The sequence below is a fragment of the Polyodon spathula genome, chromosome 16 (genome assembly GCF_017654505.1).
Source record: "Polyodon spathula isolate WHYD16114869_AA chromosome 16, ASM1765450v1, whole genome shotgun sequence".
NCBI classification, from domain to species: Eukaryota; Metazoa; Chordata; class Actinopteri; order Acipenseriformes; family Polyodontidae; genus Polyodon; species Polyodon spathula.
In genome coordinates, this window is record NC_054549.1 from 3,353,381 (window position 1) to 3,376,088 (window position 22,708).

Below are 22,708 nucleotides of genomic sequence, written 5' to 3' on the forward strand. Positions count from 1 at the left end.
TTGAAGCATTATGTCATCACTGGAGGGGATGTTACCATGGCGACAGACGATCAAGGCTCTGATGAATGGATCCAAATTTTTACATAAAACAATTGAGCAATTAAGAAAAGTGAACTTTTTTTTGTAAGGAATGAAAGAGAAATATATACTGTAACCCTAACCGTTACAATAACTGTTTCCCCACCAACCTCTGTTCCTTGCCATAAAGGGATTTGTACTGATATGGATACAAATAAACTATTTAATCCACTTCAAGCTGCTTAGAAAAATTGCTGACAGAAGTAACATTACATTATTGATATTTAAAACATCACATGTTGTCACAATGTTTTGCCTTTTAGTTACTTTTGTATGCCAATAACCCATTATATTACCTTTGTAAGGTGGTGGTGGGGGCAAAGCTTGTAATGATGCGGGAGATTTGATTGAATTTCGCTACAAAACAGGAACACAGGCGCTATATTTAATTGAATTGAAATGTCCCAAACTGTACTTGTTTTAAAAAGAAGAATGCATTTCTATTTAACAGAAACTGGCATGCTGCAGCTTTTAAATGTAAAGACATTTATTTAAAAACCTTTTAATCATCTCAGTTTTCTAAAAAAAAAAATAATGAACAGAGGAGCAGTTCTCCTTGGGTTACCTTAGCTGTCGTTAGCCTTATTTGAATTTGTGGTGTTAACACATTAAAACAGTATATTTTGCCATGTAATTATTTTAACCATGTATTAATATATATAGTGAGATCTGTACAGATACGGGTATATTTAAAGCCTGGTCATTTTTTGTTGTAAATTGTTTAACAGGTGGATTTCTAACAGATTCAAAGTGAATGTAATTCATTTATTAAATAAGCAGAACAAAATTTCAGACATGAAAAACTGTTTGTTTGCATTAGTCTGAATATCTAGAATGAATGTAATATCCTGTTTCATTGAATACATCATCAATAACAATTTAAAGTCATTTATTCCATAAATCTCCTGTGTTTTGGACTTCTGTCAGCTACTTCAGTCTCAAATTGCAGTTGTGTTACAGCAGACGTGTTTCCATTTTACAACATGATGTCTGGTATTACACTAGGCTAAAGAAAGTTCTATATTTATTTCAGTTTATTATATACCGGTAATAACCCTGTATTGATAAAAACAGATATGGTAATGCACACATATAGACTTGCTTTAGTCATACAGCCTTGAGATCCATGATACATCATGTGATTCGCACTAACAACATTTGAAACTAATGTTTTGACTTTGAATTCCGACAGTGCTACCATACCATCTCAGTGTATTATTGGAAGGGCGCTCTTAGGAAATGGTTCTGTGGATTCTATATCGAACACACAATTCGTTATGGTTCTAGAACCATTCTATAGCGAACAGAGGGTTCTGAACGCAAATTGGAACCAAAACTGAAGACACTGCCTAAACTACACACAGAATAAAAACTGTGTTTATATATGCGCTACCTGGCCACTTTATTAGGACCTGTACCTAATATCAGGTTGAGCCTGTCACAGCCTTGACATGACGTGTCCTAGACTCCACAAGGTGCTGGAAGGTGTCTCAAGGGCTGTTAATCCTTTCAGTCAATAATACCTCACCCAATTGGTGCAGAGAGGAAGGCAGAGCATCCTGATAATGAATTCAAGTCAAGTTCATCCCAGACGTGCTCAATGGGATTGAGATCTGCTTATCCAGTTATGACAGGATAACTTCAATGTTTGCATATGTATCTGGAAAACTGCCTCTTAAACTGTCATGAAACTATTTAGCAGAGATCTTTGATATGTAGAGGTTTCTCTGTATCTGTCCATCTGCATGTCACGTAGACGTTTCTCGTGTATCTTGAGAACAAAAATGCTGTCAATTGGCTAAAACAAAACAAAAAAAAAAAACATCTGTCATACTGAGAAGTCATTGCAAGAAAAAAATAATTTGAAGCCCAGCTGTCACCAAAACCTATATGCTTCATACAGCTTTTGCGGTACATTAACCTTGTGATATTCTGTTTTGTGACGCAATTATACTATTTGCTGCCAGCCTTCCCAAGAAACATAACGCACGAGGTTTATTTTATGGGTACATGATTCCTGTTTCTGTACAGAAAGTGTCAGTTGGCACTAGAAGAATGGGAGCGACAATATTGTTCTTAAAACTTGTTGATTTGACGTGTCTGCGTAGTTTTTCATTTCATTAAAGAAAACTGGGCGGGATAAGAGATACTTTGATTTGTCGGTCTAGGCAGTTGCACACTCCCTTTTCCTACCTAGGAAATAAACTTAAATGGAAGCTCGAGTCTGTGGGAAAATCTCTGGAAATACCTACCGATAGACTTTGCGAAAGGTAAGAAATGTAGTGTAGGTTTGTACAGTGTGAGCTGGGACGTTTAGGCTCTTCAGACCCTGGACGCAAATGTTAAATTATCTGGAGGGTTAAGAAATTGGTTTTGTTGCGTGATGGGTGACATTTTGACTGTGTATTAGCGTTTTAAACAAGAGAATTTGTGGTACAGCGAGAAAGCCTTTTAAAAAAAGAGTTTGAAGAAAATACGCACCCCCAACCAGGGACAACAACACCGATACAACATGTAATCAGTTTGAAACAACAAATAATGCATCCCGAATAAACAGGCTGTACAAAGGATACATTCAGAAAAAAAAGGTGATCGCAAAGTGATAGTTAACTTGAGATTTTACCTGACGCAACACCAAACACGTCAGTACTTTTTCATTGTATCACTAGCTAATACTTTGTCGCGTCACTGTTTGCCGGTTTTGTTTCAATTTCTCAGATTTTTAAGTACATGTTTACAACTTTGTTAAACTCTGTAGATGAAAATGGCTGAAATGTAAACAATTAGATCACAGTTGCATTGTATATGACGCTACAGTGTTTTTGAAAGACAATATTGTATCCATGATTTTTCGTATTCTGTTCTGAAAATCTCCACGTATGCAGGTTCTTATAATATTTCCAACCGTTTCAAATATTAGAACAAGGTAAATTGAACTGATCTGTTTAGGTTTCCTTAAAAAAAAAAAAAAAAAAAAAAAAAAAAAAAAAGTGAACTGTGTAACAAACCTCGTCACGTGTCGTTAGATTTGTAAGGTACAATTTTCAAGATAAAATTGTTTTGTGTGTGGTTTTGTTTTTGGTTTTTAGGTGAATATTAAGTGAACGTAATTCAAGTATAAAAATGTGATAACAGAAAAAAGTTATATAACCCAGGCTGTATTGACTGTAGTAACAAACACAGCTTTGGTAAGGGTTAAAGGAACAGCTATTTGTTTGCATTTGTTTTACGCTCTTGAGCCCCGTAAGAGCTTGCAGGCTGCACCTGTAACCCACCACTGCGGCAGGGGCGGGACAGATAGGTTTGCCACCTGGCCCCATAATTCCGCAACACTTTGGGACGGGACATGGTTTTTAAGCTGCCCTTAAACTGAAAGCAATAAACACGTGAATTGAGCTCTAAGCACTTGCTTAATTTATACCGCTTCTTAATTATCCGAATCATTGTGATCATACAAGTCTTACCAAATAAAAAAAGCATCTTGAATAAACGTGTGTGTAGGTTTATTCAAGATATTTATTTTTATTTTGTACAAAATTATATTTCAGTTCTCGATATCTAAAAGATGCTAATTTAGATTGACTCTCCCAATTAAATAACACTGATCCAGTGTTCACGCTGTGTGGTGTCAGGAATAGTGAACAGCTGCTCGGTATTGATGATTTCAGTGTGAGAAGGTGATATACTATTAGAAACTATAAAGAAACTTTAAAGTATGTCTTTTTAAAACTATTAATAAATAAATATTGATGATGTACTTATTTATTTCATTTGTTAAAAGCTATTATTGTATTGTCATGCTGCCTCAAGATAATTAATCACCAGAATCAATTTAGCAAAGGTTTAGAGCTCAATTCACGTTGATTTCATGTGGATTTCCATCAGTTTAAAGGCAACTTCAAAATCCTGTTCTGTCTCAGTGTTCTGGAATTATGGGACCAGGTGGCAACCCTAGGGGCAGAACGACAGTCCCTGCTTCCCAGTAGAGTGACAGAACGGTTTAGTGTAGGGAACGCAAGCAGACTGGTAATGTCAGGTTTCAGGTTGTGTACAGTGTATAGAACAGTGGCGTAGCAGTTTACACACAATCCAACCCAAATCTGCACCTATGTGAATACCAAGTTTAAGTACATTTATAAAAAATAATAATAATAAACGTCAACTGTGCACCCCAAAGGCGGGTGTTTAAGTTTAGATCAAATGGGCTATTTAAAAAAAAAATGCTGCAGGCTGTAGCCAATCAAATCAAAGTAGTTATTGTGATGCAGAATTTGGGTCGGATCTTCCTCTCACAACGAATGACGTGCAAGCCACTTTTGATTGACAGCTTGTGAGGCAGGTGGCATGGATCTGTTGAAAGTCTGCTGAAATGTCTGCATATTCAAAATTGAAGTGTGAAATAGAAGCAAAAAACCAAAAGGTTTTTAACAGAAGCATAGGGGGGACCAGCCATTGCTAGTGCATGGAAATATACAAAAACAGCAATAATCTTTTGCCATTTTGTTTTGCTTGCATTTTAGCTAATACTGTAAAGGGTTATATCTTAAACAACATAGTATTTTACTAAACATTTAACCGCAAAATGTTGTTTTCATATTGTTAAATTACATGAGTAGCTGTTATCTACTTTGTGCTAATATTGGACTCTGCTTTCGCCCACATAAAATGAGATAGTAGTGGTGGGGACCAAGTAAGCCTATTTGCTGTCTCCCTGGCACATCAGTATTTAGATTCGCCAGTGTTAATCATTAAACCCAGTCAGATGGAGGGATAGCCTTAGTGTCTGGCACTAGGCTCTGCTTACATTTTGCCAATTTCATAACCTGATAACCTCCTCAAGCATTGTGTTGCTTTTGTGGGGCAACTTTGTCAAACAGCAGTATGAAGCCCTCTCATTTGCAATGACATCTGAAGCCACTAGAATTTTTTTCCAAGAAAACTTGCTGACTAGTCAGTTTTAAATTGAAAAATGCTTCAACAATTTCTTAAAAAGCGTGAGTCTCCCTTCTTGTAGCGAAGTCAAAGAAGTCGCACACAATTTCAGAAGAGCTTATTCTTCCTGCGGCTGTAGCTACTGCAGAAACCATGCTCGATACAAAAAGCAGCCAATACTATCTGGAAGCGTCCTTATCAAAATACTGACTGTCGTAGAATTCATGACATGGCTGAAGATACTGTAGTTGTTGAGAAACTTAAAATGGCGCAAAATTGTGCGCTTCAGCTCGATAACTCCATGGATATTGGTCGAGCTCAACTAATTGCTTATGTTCGATACCCTAAATCTGATGAAATCAATGAGCACATTTGCAAAAGCATACGGGTCTACTCAACTGGAGAGAATTTGAAAGCTTATTGGCAAAATAGTGTTTGTGAACGTGAACTGGAACTTTTGCAAATTTGGGAGCAGCAGTGACGGGGAGAATGAATGGCCTTGTTGCTAGGATACGGGTGCACAGTATCATTCGCAGAGAGGCGTTTGCTTCAAAAAAGATCTGAGCTGCATGAAGTTGTAAATGAATCCGTCAAGCAATCTGCTTTATCAAGTCCAAGCCACTCAATGCTCATCTTTCGCATTCTTTGTGAAGACCTTGGGGCTGAACATCAGCAACTGTTGTTACGCACAGAGGTTCGCTGGCTTTCAAGAGGGAAAGTAGTAGAGCTTTGTTGATCGTTCGTCCACAACTTGCCTCTGTGTTTGAGAATACCATGTGGTTAGCTGGCTGCCTTTGCAGATATATTTAGCCGGCTGAATGATCTGAATTTGTCTATGCAAGATCATGAAACTAATACTGTACGACAAAGTTAATGCTTTTATAAAAAAAAAAATAATAATAAAAATAATCAAATTCTGGAAGTCCAGATGTGGAGTTAGAGACTTTACCTGTTTTCCGCTGCTTCACATATTTCTCACTGAGGTGTATCCAGGGGAAACTGAGCAGAATAAAATGAAAACAATATCAGACCATTTGGCACACTAGTCTTCTCTGTTCCAGTCATACTTCCCCAGCATTTACAATGTAGAGAAAGACTTCATTGTTGCTGTGTCTTCACTTCCTCCTAGAATTTCAAAACTCATGGTGGAAAACAGGCTAAAATGTCACACTGAAATGTTAGTACTGAATTTGTGCTAATGTGTTTTTTGTTTTGTAGTTGCATGGCAAATAATTTTGAAAGTAAGCAATTTCAAGACTGGAGATAAATGACAAACCAAACTTTCCAAAAGGGGTACAGTAGTCTGAAAATGTTGAAAACCACTGATTAGAGGACAGATTACAATGCATTAGTAAGACCCCTATACTTTACAATGCATTAGTAAGACCTCATCTAGAATATTGTGTGCAGTTATGATCACCTCACTACAAAAAGGATATTGCTGCGCTAGAGAGTGCAAAGAGTAGCGGCCAGAATTATTCCGGGTTTAAAAGTCATGTCATATGCAGACAGGCTTAAAGGCTTAAAGAATTGAATTTGTTCAGTCTTGAACAAAGACTACGCAGCAATCTGATTCAAGCATTGAAAATTCTAAAAGTTTGACATTGTCGACCCAACTGACACTTTCGAACTGAAAAAAGAAACCAGGACCAGGGGTCACAATTGGAGATTAAACAAAGGGGCATTCAGAACAAAAAATAGGAGGCACTTTTTTACGCCTGAGAATTGTGAGGGTCTGGAACCAACTCCCCAGTAATGTTGTTGAAGCAGATACCCTGTGATCCTTCAGGCTGCTGCTTCATTCTGGATGAATACGCTACTAACAACCAAACGAGCAAGATGGGCTGACCGGCCTCCTTGTTTGTAAACTTTCTTATGTTCTTCTCTTAAACTCCGGTGCACTAAGCGGCCATTTTGAAAAGAGCTTTGAAACAGAGTTTTAAAAATTGTCAAGATGTTCACAATGAAAGTAAATATCACAGGTATGTTATTTAAACAGTTGTGCAAACAAGAGTGCTATTTGCTCTTTAATTACAGGTTGATGAGCAGATTTTCAGTTCTGCTGTAATTTTAGTCAGAGCCAGCAACATAGAGTACACAAAATGTATATTGCCAGCAAAAACAAAGGGAAACATGCGCCAAAGTGTTAGATCACCCGATGGCTTATTCTATAAAAACTTCATATCTGTGGCAGGAAACTATACTTAAAGAGAAGTTCCTGAACTCGGATGAAAGCACCTTAACAGACTTAGAAAAAAAGAGGGGCATTAAAATTAAAGTTACTTTTCTTTGTTGGAAAGCTTTTGAAACCTGGTACTAAGATGAGTCATTTGTCTGGGGGGGGAATCAAAGCCTTGTTTCGCTAATCTTCAACTACCCCCACTGTATAAACCTGTAAACCATTAATAACCATTCTGTGTAAGGTCAGTGCTCCATAAACCTACTGCATTAAAGCAACGCAATTATGGGAAACACTTAATTCCCTATTTGTTACATGTATAGCTGTTTATTGCTCAGTAAAATTTACATAGGGTTCAGCTGCCTACATACTGTAACAATGTGATTCCTGTGCAACTACCTTACAGTAAAGTGGAAAGAATGATAGAAGATTTAGACCAGGCTTAAATCAACATTCGCAGATCTGCTTTAACAACGCACTGTACATAGCAGGGCTAAACATGAGCTCATAAAATTCAACGGATACCGTAAGTCATTAACTCATCTGTTGAGGGCTCTGTAGTGACATGAATGAATAATGAAGGCATCTGCAAACACTCCATAACTGCGATCACTAAATCTGGGATAAAGCTATGGTCAAACATCCCTCGCTCTGCTTGTTATCACCACATTGGTGAGAATATAATGCGAGTCCATGGGGGCAAGCTTCTCATAATTAGGTTATTGTCACACTGCAGGTTATAGCTCCCACACTTATTAGCCACACAATTGATTTCTTGCCCACTTAATATCATGGGATATAAAAGCATACAATTAGGTTTATACTGTATATTGAGAAAAACATTTTATTAATGAACACTATTGTAATGTACTGTAATACCTAGTATAAGTGCTGCAGCAAGGCAGGCGTTTACTGTGTTATAACTCTTATTTTGCCCAGTGAACTACTGTTTGCTTATTGATACCATTTTCGGTGAGCACCTTTTGACTGTATATGAAGCCATTAACTGATTTGTTTTCTGCTTGTCTTGTTTTCTTCTTGTGTGTACGACTGTAACTACCAGCATGCAGTGCGTGGAAGAGCCCCATGACCGCCTGGCCTGTGCCCTGTGCTGTAGCAGTCTTCCAATTTGGCATCGTTCTGATACTAAAGAACTACAAAAACACATCCTGCCATGAAATATTTTACTTGCACACTATACTTTCATTCTCACTAACATTTGGAAATTGTTTGGTGGCTCATGTAGCACACGCATTTATGAGTTTTTGTGTTGGTTTTTATAGTAGTAGTACATCAGATGTCCAAATACAGTAACCGTATCTCAGTAGAGTTACTGTACTGCAGGCAAAGGGGAAACCATTGGACCATACTGAATAAGTTCACACACAGTACACTTCCTACTAAACCTGCATATGTTTCACCAGCCGCAATAAGAGGTAAGTACTGTAAGCCTAATACTGTACATGTTCTTCAAAACTTGCAGATTCATGTTTCTGTAATCCTATAAAAAAAAAAACTGGTGCTGTCTGGAAATGTTTGCATAAACTTTGTACTTATCGCTTCTAAATGACAAACACAACAATATGAACAACTCTGAGGGCTGCCTAATGGGTGCTCTTTATCACTAACACTGACTTGCACTGTAAATATTTGTAATAGTCCTGAGAGACACTGAATTGTGATGTGTAGCACTCCTGTTTGACTCTATTGACCTTTTCTCAGTGACAGGCTGCATCAGACTATAAACGTTATTTCATTGGACAACGCATGTTACTTCATTGAAGCAATACCAATGCATTATTTTGATCATTTGATTGTTTTTGTTTGTTCTCTTACTGTCTTGGAGACAAAATCAGTTGTCATTCTGTATGCAATGTGTTGTGTGCTTTTGTTTTGTTTTTTTCTTTTTCAGAACTAGTGAGAATGTTTAATTCACAAGGGTTAAAATGTGATTTAAGAATTGTGAATGTTGTGATCATTTCTTGCTAATAATCGATAATTAAAAGTTAATTATCGTTCAAACCTGAATAGCACTGCTTGGGCTACCTTAACTAAGGTAACATTAGATACAGTAGTTGAAAATGAGTATTAATCGGGGACTGTGAATCCAGACATATAATGTTTAAATTGAATACCAATGTCATTAAATAGAGTACCATAAAACTCGTCACCATTTCAATTCGCAAATCATAGCGCAAGATGCACACCTTAGTTTGCTCTGGAAAACCTTTTCACTGCACTCAGCCATTGTGGAAGGTCCCTGATTTTATAGATCACTTAAAGGGTTCTGAAACAAGCCTTGAGGTTCTGTCCATTGTCTCTGAGCGTTAATGAGCAAGATAATTACACGACTGAGTGACTCAGTGCTGAAGCGGTCCATAGAGATGTGCTGGATTTGTGTTTATCTTTGCACCAGCACCCTATATCACTAAAGCTGTGAGACAAAACTTAAACGTATTGTATATCTGACTCTAGCGAACCGGGAGTTGGTGTTGCCAGCTTGAAGTAAGCATGAAAAATCATGTACCCGTATCTATATCAGGGTTGGCTGATTTCTTTCTCCCAACAGGATTTTTGAATAGTCTGTTGAATCTAAGAAGCTCAGCTGAAACTTCTGGAAGTTGTTTCTTGTAGTTTAGCCTCTAACTTGCTCTACAAGCAAAGGCTTTAGACTTTCTACACATTCTACTAGATCAAGTCTGTCCTTCTGTCTGAGTAAAATCTACAACATGGCTGATAAACGCAGGCATAGACGCTTATCTAACAGATAAGCACCCCTCCCAGTATTAAGCAAATGCAAATATTAGTGATATTGTAAGGTAGCACTAATATGAAGGAGACGCAAGTGACAGATATGGCATATTGTATCCACCTGATAGCTGCTTGTATTGTGATTGGCTGTGACTCATGGGTTACAGCCATACTGAGGCAGTCCACCCAAGTGACCTGCAAATTGACATTAAAACTACAGGCTTGCGACAGTCACTGTACAACCTGCAAAATAAAACTTCACTGTTTGTCATTAACAATATGTAATTGTAGGTACACTCCATTCATTGATGGTTCTACATTCAAGTTGCAAACGATGCAATTTTCGAAAGTGTTGATGCTAGCCCCAGTGGTTTTTGTTTTGCTTGGTCCATTTGAGCTTTAGGACCTTTAGTTATGATTTGGTTCATGGATTTTAATTGAATGCTTGTTACACGTATTTGCAGAGAAGTAACAGAACAGGCAGACTATCAGAAAGCTCTTGTTTTTTGGGCTACTTTCCAACCTCAGAAAAGGATGTTGATTTTAAACACAATTCAATTGTTTATGAGTTTTCTAAATGAGGTTTTCAAGTGAGTATTTCCGCTAGATCAAAAACCTGCCGTTATGAAAATACATTTAATTACGTTGTTGTTCATTGTTGGGGAAAACCCTAGAAGGTGCAGGATTTAGATTACAAAGAAGTCCCAAGAGGAATATATGTACTTTGCATGCAATTAAAACATGCTGTTATACAGTAGAACATGATTTAACAGGAGCTTTGCACTAACATACTCCGATTAACATGTTTATTCCTCAAGCCGGGATCGGCATTCCTTCGCACAGCATGCCTGTTTCTCACAAGACAGCTTGTCATTTTTGCAGGTAGATTTTGGAAAATGCCACTCTGATCATTCTCCACTTATGGAAAAGTACTTTTTATCAGCGTCACAAGTAGCAAATGGTAAATCATTTATTGCACAGTCTGAGCAATTGAAGTGCATCATTTGAAAACCACTTGCATGGACGTAGTTGGAAGATTATATTCCCCATACTGTTGATGTGTGTCCTAGTGAAGTACTCTGTTATTGCAATGACATCTTAAGCTGAGGGGCTTCCTGATCCAAGCTTATTTTTTAATATTAATGCTGACCGTTGGATGAAATCCCCAGTGAAGGGGATATAGTGGAGGCGTACGTACATATGTCACACTTCCATATATCTGGAGAAGTCCTTATACAAGCACCGTTTCAATTTAAATCATAATAGTGTAATTCATTTCAAACTACTAGCATGTAGAATAAAGTAAACTATCAAATGGATGCATCTCTGGAAGTTATTTGGTCATTCCTTATTATTCGTGGCATAAAACTGATGCATCGCAAGATTTCAGGCAATACCCTCCATTTGACGTCTTTCTGTCCAATACCAAGAAACTCCAGATGTCTGTATCAGTGGACTTTAGTATAGGTCACTTTCAGTGTAGGGTATAGTTTCTGTTGACTTCACTACTGGTTTCTCCACATACAGTAAAAGGAATAATACTGGAATTTTAGGTCCTTGTGTTCACAGGATTGACTGGCAGCTCAGCTTCTAATACAAGTCCCATATTGCGTGGCTCACAGAGACTTATATTTCTGTACACATGCCTGCATGTGTGTTTTTCTATAGCAAGACGAAGACTTCCTGTTCTGTCAACAAAAGGCAGCTGTATATTTTTGCCTGTGGGAGAATTTGAAGGTACTGCCTACCAGAAGCCTTTTATTCAAACTCTTCCCTGCTATAGGAGTGTGCTGCATCAGTTTAACGGTTGTTACATATTATATTGGGAAGGCGGGCATACCTACTGTATGTCGCACTTTGAAACAGATTGTCCAATTGGCACAATACTTGCTAAGGACATTCTTTAGCACAAGTTATGCTCTATAATGTATCATCATCTCTGAGTATATGGGGGCTTTTTATTTGACTGTCTGTATTAGAGCCATGTTTTCTAGAACATACCAATGCAAAATGTACAGGGGGTGGGGGTCAACCTACTGTAGTTACACCCTTGTCCAGAGATTACACATTTCAAACTCAGAAAACAAATGACACAAAGCACAAACTAGAATAAAGCTTAAACAGTTGCAGTTCAAGTTACTTATCAAATGTTATAGCTAACTTGAAATATGCAAAAATTGCCAAAAATTGCAAGGGGTAGTGTGTGGTATTGAGGCATACTGTAATTAAATCATTAAAATACACACTTTTTTTGTAACTTATACTGGTAAATTTTATTATGTATAGTACAACTGAAAGATTATATATCTATATCAAAATATTTTCCCATCATTGTTTTTATTTTTTTTACTTTATTTGTTTAATAAACGAGATTTCCTCTTCAACGGTGTTCTTGCAAACAATCAAGTGTGTGACAGCAAAAATGCCAAACCCACTGTCCCCCATTTTCATACAGTTGTCAGGATACAGTTTAACTCGATCAGAGGCACAGGTGCAATAGGAGATGTGACAGAACTGGGCTCCGTCACAGGACCTGCAAAGATGAAGACATGTTTGCATTGTACAGGGTGAAGTGAAAGAACCCAGATTAAAACTACACACACGTGTATGAGCATACATTTCCTGAAAACGTAGTCCCATTTGAAATAGTACAGATGTTAATAAGTTGAGTAGTACAGTACTGGCTTCAATGCTGGAGAGCAGTCAAGAGGCCGTTGCTAGTGCACTTGACTTTCTAGGGTTACGGTAGCCTTTGAGCTCTCAATTTACTGCATGGGCATGTGGGATAGAAGTAGAAATATGGCTGAACTGTCTTCATCTTCAATGTGATAAAATTATTTTCAGCTGGGAATTACCAATCCATAATACGATCTAGCCTTGTGATTTTCCATTGGTTCATGGGCGATATTTACAATCCACTTGGTGTGTGCGGTTTACTCTAGTACTGTTTGAACAAGCTGTGAAGTGTAATGTATTTGGATGTTTACAGCTGCTCAGACGATAGATTGCAGTGGATTATGTTTGGAAGATCAGTCACATCATTATGGGGTGTAGCACGTATGGAGCACAGCAAACGCAGTCTACAAGTCGTTGAACTAATCTTGAAATAAGTATTCATCCTTTGTAGCCTACCACTATGAATGTAGCGTTTCAGAGATCTGGGTTCAGTTTCTGATGTAACAGAGGCCATATGATTCATAACAGATATTGCTTAACAAGACGACAGACAGATGGCCTGTACTTGCATGTCCGTTTCTGCTCAGAGTGCAGGTTAAAGGTAAAAGGTTTTATTGGGATGTTTTTGATTTAACAGGAGCCAGTCTTTTGCTTGTCACAAGATGGACAGATCTGCATTCCACAGGTACAACAGTATCCACCTCCATTGTGACCCACCTGCAATAGACCCCTGCTGACGTTACAGTAGTTGTTTTGCCATGATGGTTTACTGCAAACTGTCCCTTTTCCAAGGTTATCCTGCTTGTGAGTGTTGCCGATTAGTTGCACACTGTCTGCATAGCTCAAGTATATCACATGTCACATGATGACATTCATTTCCATACTTGGCAGACCAGAATAGTTCTCTTTTACTAAGTCTCCAGTTTTTTTTTTTTTTTTTTTGGCCACAGTTTAAATAGACTCCAATATTACTTGACCTCTATTGGTGTGGCTTTGAGACAAAGTTTTTCTTTGGGGTAAGAAGCATTCTGCACTGTGGGTTGACTTTTTTTCAAGTCACTTGGTCACTGTTTGTGACAGTGGTCAACCTAGCAAACTGGATGCCAGCTGTCAAGAGGTGAAACACAACCACAAAATCAGTGACCTAGTTCTGTGGGGTGATGGGTCAGCTGGTTACACTAGTGAAGACACTAGCTAAAACATGTCTCTACTTGGCATTGAAAAATATAATTCTACTGCTGTGCTAAATGAGCAGCTTTGCTAATTTAATTCTCTGCAATCCTCTGCACAATAGTTTTTCCCCCATTTATCTTCTTAATTTGCAGTATTTTTGACAAATGTCATATCTGCCACATTTGCAGCTTAATCTCATTTGAAGGATGGCAGCTCTGTAATGTATGAATCTGTGAGGAACTAAGCAGGTGATGGTTGAGGGCGATTTGTTTATTCTAGGGATAATTCTGCTGCTCTAAGACTCACAGTCCTCTTTTAAAAATAGTGCATTTTATGTTAGACAATTGGTGCAAACTGGCCATTTCAGACCTTCCAGATTTTACAAGACACCACCAAACCCTTTTCACCTGTAACTTGAGCCAGATTCAATCTCAGTCTTCCCGGAGGTAAGACATTAAGAAGTAAACTTGCTAGCTGCGCCACCATGCACCCTTCCGATATTTATACTGTCATCCTCCTGTGGTGTGTGACTCATCTATTTGCTCTTAAACAATGAGGAGGTATGAGTAGATGCAGCCCATATTTATTCCTGCACTAACCTCATTCCACTCCTCCTGGGAAGGAAACAGACTGGTCAAAGACTTTTGTTTTTAGGCAGGAAGAACATGGCACAGTAATAAAAACGTGTGTAAGGCACAGTGCTGCTGCAGCCACAGAAGCTTTTTTGTCAAGGTGACTGAAGCTGGTAAGAATGCTCATGGGAATGAACAGGAAGCTGAGGCAGGTTGATGAGATCAATATAGAGGAGACTTCTAAAGAGAAAACGTGGTTCAGGGGAAGGAGATGTTGGGGGATGAGCCACAGCCCTTATACAGGGAATGTTATAGAATAGATTCAGATCTTTTGAGTGGCTGTGCAACCCAGTGATCAGCACTTGGAGAACTGGATGTTTCCAAATGCATACGTTGGTCAGGATCCATCATGTGCGCACACCCAGTCATAACCGTGCTACATGCCAAAAAGTTTCATTAAACATGTCTGTGGCTGCAATGCAAAACCTGAAAGTCACTAATCCTTCAAACCTCTGCCAATTATTGTCTTTGATCTAGAGATCATACATTATAAACATTACATGCCATTTAATGCTTACTGTTCTAGTGTCCTTGTTTTGGGTAGAACAAGTAACCGTGTCCATATATACAGTATTGACTGCAGTTGATCAGTTCCAGAATTAAATACCACTGTCATTTAAATCCATAAACAGGACCTCTGCCAATGTTGCATATTTTTACAGACAGAAATGCACTAGAGACTCCCAAACAGATCCGCCGCCGTTTTAGATTGATTGCTATGTTGAGAAACTACTATACTATAGGTGTTGAACTGGTATACTGTGTATGGATGGGTTATAATTGTTTCACTAGACTCTCTTGTGAAACCTAATGTGCAGTGACTTATTCAATCTGGTTAGGACCTGCTGTAAACCTTTTGATTTCTGGGGTTTATCATAGGTCAGTTCCTCCAGGGTTTGCTGGTTCCAAAGGGACCAATTTAAATGTAAAACTTCACTGGGAATGAAGTTTAATGTTGTGGTGTTAGACTTTGAGCTGAATGCTCCCTCTTCTGGTTGTTAAACTGTTGCAGGGACATTTAGACCAATCGTTTTTACAAGCAGATGGACTGTGGTGCAATAGGTATAGTACTGTGTCTTGGGGTATTCATTGGTTTTTACTCACAAATAAACACCACAATATGTGCATTTGGGATTTTCAATAAGGGCATAGTATTGTGGTAACTGGTACAGAACATTACGTGAAAAGAATGTGCTGTTCTTTGTGTCATTTTATTTTTTACTTCTTGGATTACGAGATATAAGAAACATGTTCACAGAGACATCCTTAATGGTTTAAGAAGTGGAAAGTTATGCAGTTATGTTTGATAATTGTATTGCAAAAAGAGATAGGTCATCAAGGGATTTAGAAGTGTACAGTACATTATCCAGAGCCACATATAAATACACACAGACTAGACCACGCACTGTATGAGAAGCATTGAAATAATCTTTATAGTCTAAACAGCAGCTGTGTATCTGTAAACCCTCTCGATTGCATACCTCTTCCCATTTCATTGAGAGGCCAGTAAATCACCCTTTGGAGAAAGCAACAGGAGGATTTATTGGAGGACTAATTTAGATCACTGCTAAGAAACTCAAAAGGCTGAAATCTAATCAAGTCTAGGAAACTCGCATGGAAGCAAGCCCTCAATTACAGTAGGTGTATGTTGATCCATATTTGACAAAGGCTTCAGCAAAAAAGTTGTCTGCTTGATTTACCGGCTACTGTATACTGATAGAAGGGTGCTTGCTCTTTACCAGACCCTCTTAGATGAAGAGAGTTCTTGGCTGTCTTTTAAATAGTATTTGCCCCCACCTTAGCGGTAGGGCTCCTTGGCTGCAATGAGGACGGATGGTTTCAGCCGCGAATCTGTTCAGGTCTGGTCCCAGTCTTGCTGGTCTCCCGTGCTCCAGCCAGAAATAACAGCTCGGCAAGTTTGCTCATTTCAAATTTGTTCATGTCTATTTCTTGCAAATAATGCCTAACAAATCTTACTCTGAGGAATATACATTGAAGCAAGTGCCTAGGCCATGATAAATATTCAGAGGGGAAGTGGTATAAAAGTCAAAGGAAAGTACTTGGAGGATTGAACTGCAGCTTCCTGCACCTGCTAGTTTTATACCATTGCAATGTTTTATTCCTCTCCAAGATCAATTTAGAATGGGGATCAGGAACTTGGAAGCAGATCATTTATTTGGTGAGGTCGGAATAGATTTTCCTTTTTTTTAAAAAAAAAGGCTCTAATTCTGTTTCATTTTCTCATTTCAGAACACAGCAAATCATAGAACAAAGGAGTTGTTTTATATTATAAAGAAAAATACATTATTCAGTTCAGACACCCTAGCTAGCACAGAACCAGGGCTTGTTTATGACCCCGGGGCCAAAGACTTAAGGCTGAAGGATGGCTCGGAATTCACACGCCAGCTCCAGTGGGTCTCAGTATGCTCTCTGTGCTCTGGGGGTTGGCCTGATCGCTCTGGGCGTGGTAATGATTGTGTGGAGCATGGTCCCAGGAAACACAGTGCCTTCTGGGAACAGCAGCAAACCAGAGCTGGGTCCAGAGACGGACTCCACCAAGGGGAAGACCTCATCTGTGGCGTTTGTTCTGGTGGGGAGCGGAGTGGCTATGCTGCTGCTTTCTATCTGCCTGAGTATCCGCCACAAACATTGGCAAAATCGACACGAGGCTGAGGCCACTGGCGTGGAATACGAGGACAGCGAGTCTCCAGATGAAAGGCCGGAAGTGTGAGTCCCACTTTTAATTCCACTGTTATCTGTGCCTAGCATGGAAAATCCTAGCAATGCTGGGGGGGGGGGGACCATTTCAATCAAAATCAGTAACTTTCATTCTCCCTACATTATCAGTGCGTGTGCAAAATTTCAGATCAATCCAGCAAGGTATTTTGAAGTTAAAAGGTTGCACGGAAACAAAAAAAAAAAAAAAAGTGGACGAGCATTGTGCAGCAGGTAACACAGATAGTAATCAAGAGGGAAGAAAATGATTCTGGAACTGATCCACGTTTTGCTGTTTATCTGCAAGCAAAACTCTAAACAGTAATCAATTGCACAGTAAATTTTATCTTCACATCATATGTTTTACAGTAAATCCTTTAATGACTGTTTCAATATTGTGTGCTGGAATACTGTCTTCTTGACCACATGTGTTAACTGGGACTACCATACAAACAGTAACTGCATGTACTTTGTTTTGTTTAAAACGCAGGCCAGAGGGGCACGTCCCGGCGTATAATGTTCCCAGCTATGATGAAGTGGTCGGGAGCAGCGACTACCCAGTGAGACAGAGCAACCTCCACAACAGCCTCTCCCTCCCCTCCTACGAGTCGCTAGCGGATGCATTGGCGATAGAAGCCTCTGCGGAAGCTGCCACCAACACAGATGGGCCGACCCCTGCCCCTACTGCCGCTGCCGCCACACAGCAGCCACCACAGCAACAGGCAGGTCGCCAAAAAGCACGCTCCAGCAAGAAGTTCAAACCATTAAAGGTTCGCAGGATCAAGTCTGACAAATTGCACTTGAAGGACTTCAGGCTTAAAATCCAAAACTCGAACAGCAGCAGACCAGTCACCATTGAGCCTTTGACCCCCCCACCAATGTATGACAAAGAGATTCAAGATAAAAACCTGCCTGTGTAAACCTGACCTGACAGGCTTGCCACAGTGGGGAGCCACTGTCTCGCTCTGAAAAACCACTGCAGTGCAAATCGGCCAACCTAGGAACCTGACCTTTTTTTAAAAGGTGTTTTTAAAGCACTTTTTACTTAAAAAATGTACTTGGATCTTCTTTAAGATATGTTGGGGACCTTCTGCGAGTTTGTGTTCATAGGGACGCTAATATTGTGTACCAAGAGCCAAGTTAGATTTTTAAAAAATAGGAGGCATGGGAGAATGAGATTACAGGCAGTCTACTTTGATAAAGTGATTTAGCGCTGAATTCTGTCTTATGCATTTTGAGTCTGATGTTCCTACTGTAGAGTAACCTGGCTTATGTTTGTTTTGAAAGTTTTTTTTTTTTTTTTTTTTGAGCGGGGGGTGGTTTTGAGCTCTGATGGCAAGGACATATCTTGGGAGTTCAAGAAGCTAAAGACCTATGGAGGGAATTGAACGTACACTACAAAGGATAAAGCAGTGGATCTAGTTTAACAATCACAGATCTTGATAACTATCTTCTACTTTTTTATTTAGTATTATTATTGGTAGTATTTATTATACAGGTGCAAATTGACCCTTTAATTCAATCAATGATTCCTGTGTTTTCATTTGGTGTCATTTTGGATATGACAAAGAAGGATCTGTCACCTGGGCGCAAAACTTCAACCAAAAAAATGCCTGTTTTGTTTTTCTTTTTGTACACAGATTCCTGTGCATGTGTTTTTTTTTATCTTGTATTGAACTCCTTAGAAGATTAACATACCATGGCATGTGATATTGCCAAGCTCATGTCTGTTAGAACTTGTTCAATTTGTATTCTGACAGTAGGTGAGGTTAGTGAGTGGGCAGCTGTACATGAAGGTGTTAAACCCTGTGACTTTCAATTTTATGTCTGCAATATGAATTTCTAATAAAGTACATTATGAGCACTGACACTGATGGGGAAATATAAAAGATTGACTGTATTAACAAAAGCAATTTGGTTTATTTTAAGAAGAAACAGGAGAAAGACATGTTTGTAATCCACTACTGTCTTAAAAGAAGGAATTTCATTTTTTAAAACATCAGTCAGGACTGCAATCCCTGGTCAAGTGCCAACTGCCACTGCATTTTTGATCATTTTAATTATCAAAACAGGGTGCTGTGTATATTCCTCCCTCCCCTCCCTGCTGAATCATAAAACACAATGATGAAAAGGACACTTATTAAAATGTTTGTTTACTAAGTTTCTTTAGTTTTACTTGATTTCTAAACAATACCCAAGCTGTTTTAAATTGAATTAGCAATCTCACAGTAATTAAAAGGAATCAAGCTGCTTCCTGGCCCCTTGCCTGCATGCACAATGACATGTGAGGGGAGCTGGTGTGAAGTGCTGTCAGCAGTGGTGCCAGTGAGACATTCTGTATCAAGATGGAAAAGGAGAACTTGGCAAACTTCTAAAGGGAGTGGTGTTCGGAATTCCTAATAGACACGCCAGGGCAGCACATGGGCTGCTGCATAACAATGTTCTAAACTTTACTACAGCGTCTCGCCCACCAATACAAACACTGACATCTGATTGGCATTCCTGGTCACCTGCTTTATCTTGATGACCCCTGACCAACAGTTTCTTCCACTTTCTTAAACGTCAGGTAGCTTATTCTCAAACGTGTGATTTATAAAATGCGCTTCTACAAAAAGAAACATCTATACAATAGTGATGGTTTGCTGTGGAGCTTCTGTTGCAACAACCTTGTCAACTGTTTGCAGCAGCCCTTGATGGCACTTCCCAAACCCACCTGAGCATATGATTACGGAAATTGTTTTTTTTGTTTTATGATTGAAATCAACATTGAACACAAACATGTATTTAATGACTTTTAAAAAAAATGAATGATGTCTGCCTCTCAATGTTTCGCGAGAAATAAAGGTTAATATTTATTACCATTGCTGTCTGTCTTTTTCATCAGTATGGTGCATTAAAAACGACTCTAGATTCACGTGTGACTGCATCAAGAAGTTGGCTACATCATGCTAGTTTAACTGAGCGCTGGGGGAGACAGTGTTTTCGTAGCCATTGACAGTCCAGCATAAGAAACTCCAGAATGAGAAAAGTGGAGCTTCTTTTATAAATATCCAGTTTATGGTGATACACTGTTGTTTGTTTCTGAGATGTAATGAAAAGACACAGCACTGGGTTTCAGTACTGTCACTTTGAGTTAAGTCATTACAATTGATGATTTAATTGAAGGACAGGTTGAAAAGGTGTGTTGGTATTTTAAAGGGCCCAGTGGAGGGAGTTAAAGTGCCATACAAAGGAGAATTCCTGGCACCTGTATTATAACCACTGCTAAAGGCTTCATGTCCCCTGCGACAGGGAAATAGTTTTCCATATACAGTATCTAGAACAATTGTATCTTCTTAATGCCCTTCTTTAGCACAAGCAATTGAGTCTTTAGAAGCACATGGAGGCTGCCTGTCCAAACATCTGTGTCACACTTTTTATATATCCAATTATTTGATCAATTGTAATAACGTATTAAGAGCCTTCTTTAATACAAGTTATACCAGTAGATCATAATCTGGGGGTTTATCTGTGGAGTCCTTCTCTCTGACCATCTGTCAGTGTCATACATTTTTTTTTTTTTTTTTTTTCTCTAAACCACATTCAAATAAAACTTGCTAACGACATCAGTTAGCTCCAACGAGGGGTATATGGTGTCATAGGTCTGCCGCTCTACTTCACTGTTAGTACAGCGGATGTTAATGATGGCTCAGACTTTGCATTCGCAGCTATAGAGAAGGATGTATATTACTGAGATACTTGTTAATTCTGACAGTGATTTAGGTTTACTACCAACCATGGGAAATAACCTGCATGTAGCCAGCCAGGTGACACTATCTGCTTGTACTGTAAATCATTTATAGCAATACAGGGCTGTGCAGCTTGACCTTTGTACTTTCACAGTAACTTCAATACTTGGCAGCCTTATCTTTACCACTTTGAAATGGTTCTTTGGCTCCTGCAACACACACACACTGCTGTGCCTTAGACACATTCAGGAGTTACAGTATATATCGATGTTATGAGCATCAATTTTCTCAAAGCCTCTACTAGTGTTTTCCACTATTATAACAACTTTGGCTGTTATTAATTCAGCTTAGTTTGGGCGAGAACAAACCAAACTTGTCATTTAGCAATCTTTAATTCACATTGATCAGGATTTTCAAAAACAACTCAAAGCAAACTATACCTGGGCAGCTAATATGAAGTATTGTAGTAGCTAATCCATCACATTTAGCCAGTGGTTCTCAATGTGGGGGGGTGAAGTGTCCAACAAAAAAAAAAAAACAATGTAGTACGTTTTGTTTAAAGTGTATGCAACGTGACATTCTGTAGATGGTGCTGGTTAATTCTATGGTTTTATATATATATATAAAAAATTACAACACTGACACTGCTTTAGTACAGGTCTTGCATCAAGAGCCCTTCTTAAGACCGAACCCTTTTAGAAGTTCACCACTGTATGTTTCCATGGTATTTTGCACTTTTCCCATGCTTATACAGTACTGTGCATTTACCATAGTATTCCCTGGTTTGCCATGCATTTATTAATATGCTTTAGCATGCCTTGCCATTCTTTACCATGCTTGCCCAGGACTTTGCTACAGGACACTTTCATTAGGGATGAGCCCTGTCTACGGTTCTCTAGATGCGACACCCAAAGAATATCCTTAGCAAGCTTCACATCAAGTGGATCAGTTGATCAGCTCTCAAGTGGGGCAAATATATTTTTGTTTTGCAATTTAGATCAGGAGATAGACTAGAAGGTGAGAAAATCCCATGTGTTGAGTAACTGCTCCCAGATGAACACTAGACAGATAGTGAGTGGTCAAGGTTCAAAGCGTAGTCACTAAGGCAGTGAAAGCCCAAGGGTTGCTGCGATGGTATAAGGCTGCTATTGGTCGAATGGTTCCGCAGGGCTCACTTTAAATATCCAACAGTTCATTACATAATTGAACAAACTGATTAAAAGTAATATGCAGTCATTATTTCGTATTCAATATTTACTGACCCCAACAGCTGAACTGACAAATGGCTCCTCCGCGCCACACTAGTTCTGTGAATGGCTCCTCAGCTCCACACTACAGTTCTGTGAATGGCTCCTCGGCTCCACGCTGCAGCTCTTTTGAAGAATCCCATTTAAGTTTTTGAATTGATTTGAAAAGATTGTATAGCCATTCTGTGGTCTGCTGTAGAAGCGCAGTCTTGATTCAGCATGTCAATGTGGTGTTTTAGTATGGCTAGAAAAGGTTGGATAGCTTGTTTAGGTAATGCAATGGCATTACAATGGGATTTTCCTTTAAACATTTATTGGCAAGCGCTGCCCTATCAGTAAAGGGATAGGAAAATAAAGCTTACATTAGTATAGCGACTTACCAATATCAAAAATACCGCTTAAGTAATAAGATGAAAGATATACATCCACATCAGCACCGGAGTGTTATTTTTAGGCCAATTATCTGCAAGGTCAAATAAATGTTCCATTTGGTCAGGCAGGGATTATGAAATACTTCTCACAGAAAATAAGGCACACCTCTTCATCGTGTATAAAAGGGGCGCTCGCCCCAGTCAGTATGAAGACACTGCAATGATG

At 38.9% G+C, this 22,708-nt stretch overlaps 1 protein-coding gene across 2 annotated transcripts; it reads left to right on the forward strand.

Annotated features, from left to right (window-relative positions):
- The first annotated feature begins 1,915 nt into the window (after nt 1-1,915).
- Nucleotides 1,916-19,973, forward strand: LOC121328993 (transmembrane protein 51-like). Of its 2 annotated transcripts, XM_041274156.1 has the most exons (4): nt 1,916-2,348; nt 8,253-8,625; nt 16,672-17,148; nt 17,627-19,973. In XM_041274156.1, the coding sequence occupies exons 3-4, from the start codon at nt 16,805-16,807 to the stop codon at nt 18,054-18,056; spliced, it is 774 nt and encodes a 257-aa protein (XP_041130090.1). In that variant the 5' UTR covers nt 1,916-2,348; nt 8,253-8,625; nt 16,672-16,804; the 3' UTR covers nt 18,057-19,973. The 2 variants fall into 2 exon arrangements, with proteins under 2 accessions (XP_041130090.1, XP_041130088.1); XM_041274154.1 differs by lacking the exon at nt 8,253-8,625.
- The last annotated feature ends 2,735 nt before the right edge of the window (nt 19,974-22,708 follow it).

Bases quoted from the DNA above. Each gene is read 5' to 3' on its own strand.
- LOC121328993 (XM_041274156.1), top strand. From the start codon at position 16,805: ATGGCTCGGAATTCACACGCCAGCTCCAGTGGGTCTCAGTATGCTCTC. The intron at 17,149-17,626 runs GTGAGTCCCACT...TTTAAAACGCAG, and splicing joins CCAGATGAAAGGCCGGAAGT to GCCAGAGGGGCACGTCCCGG.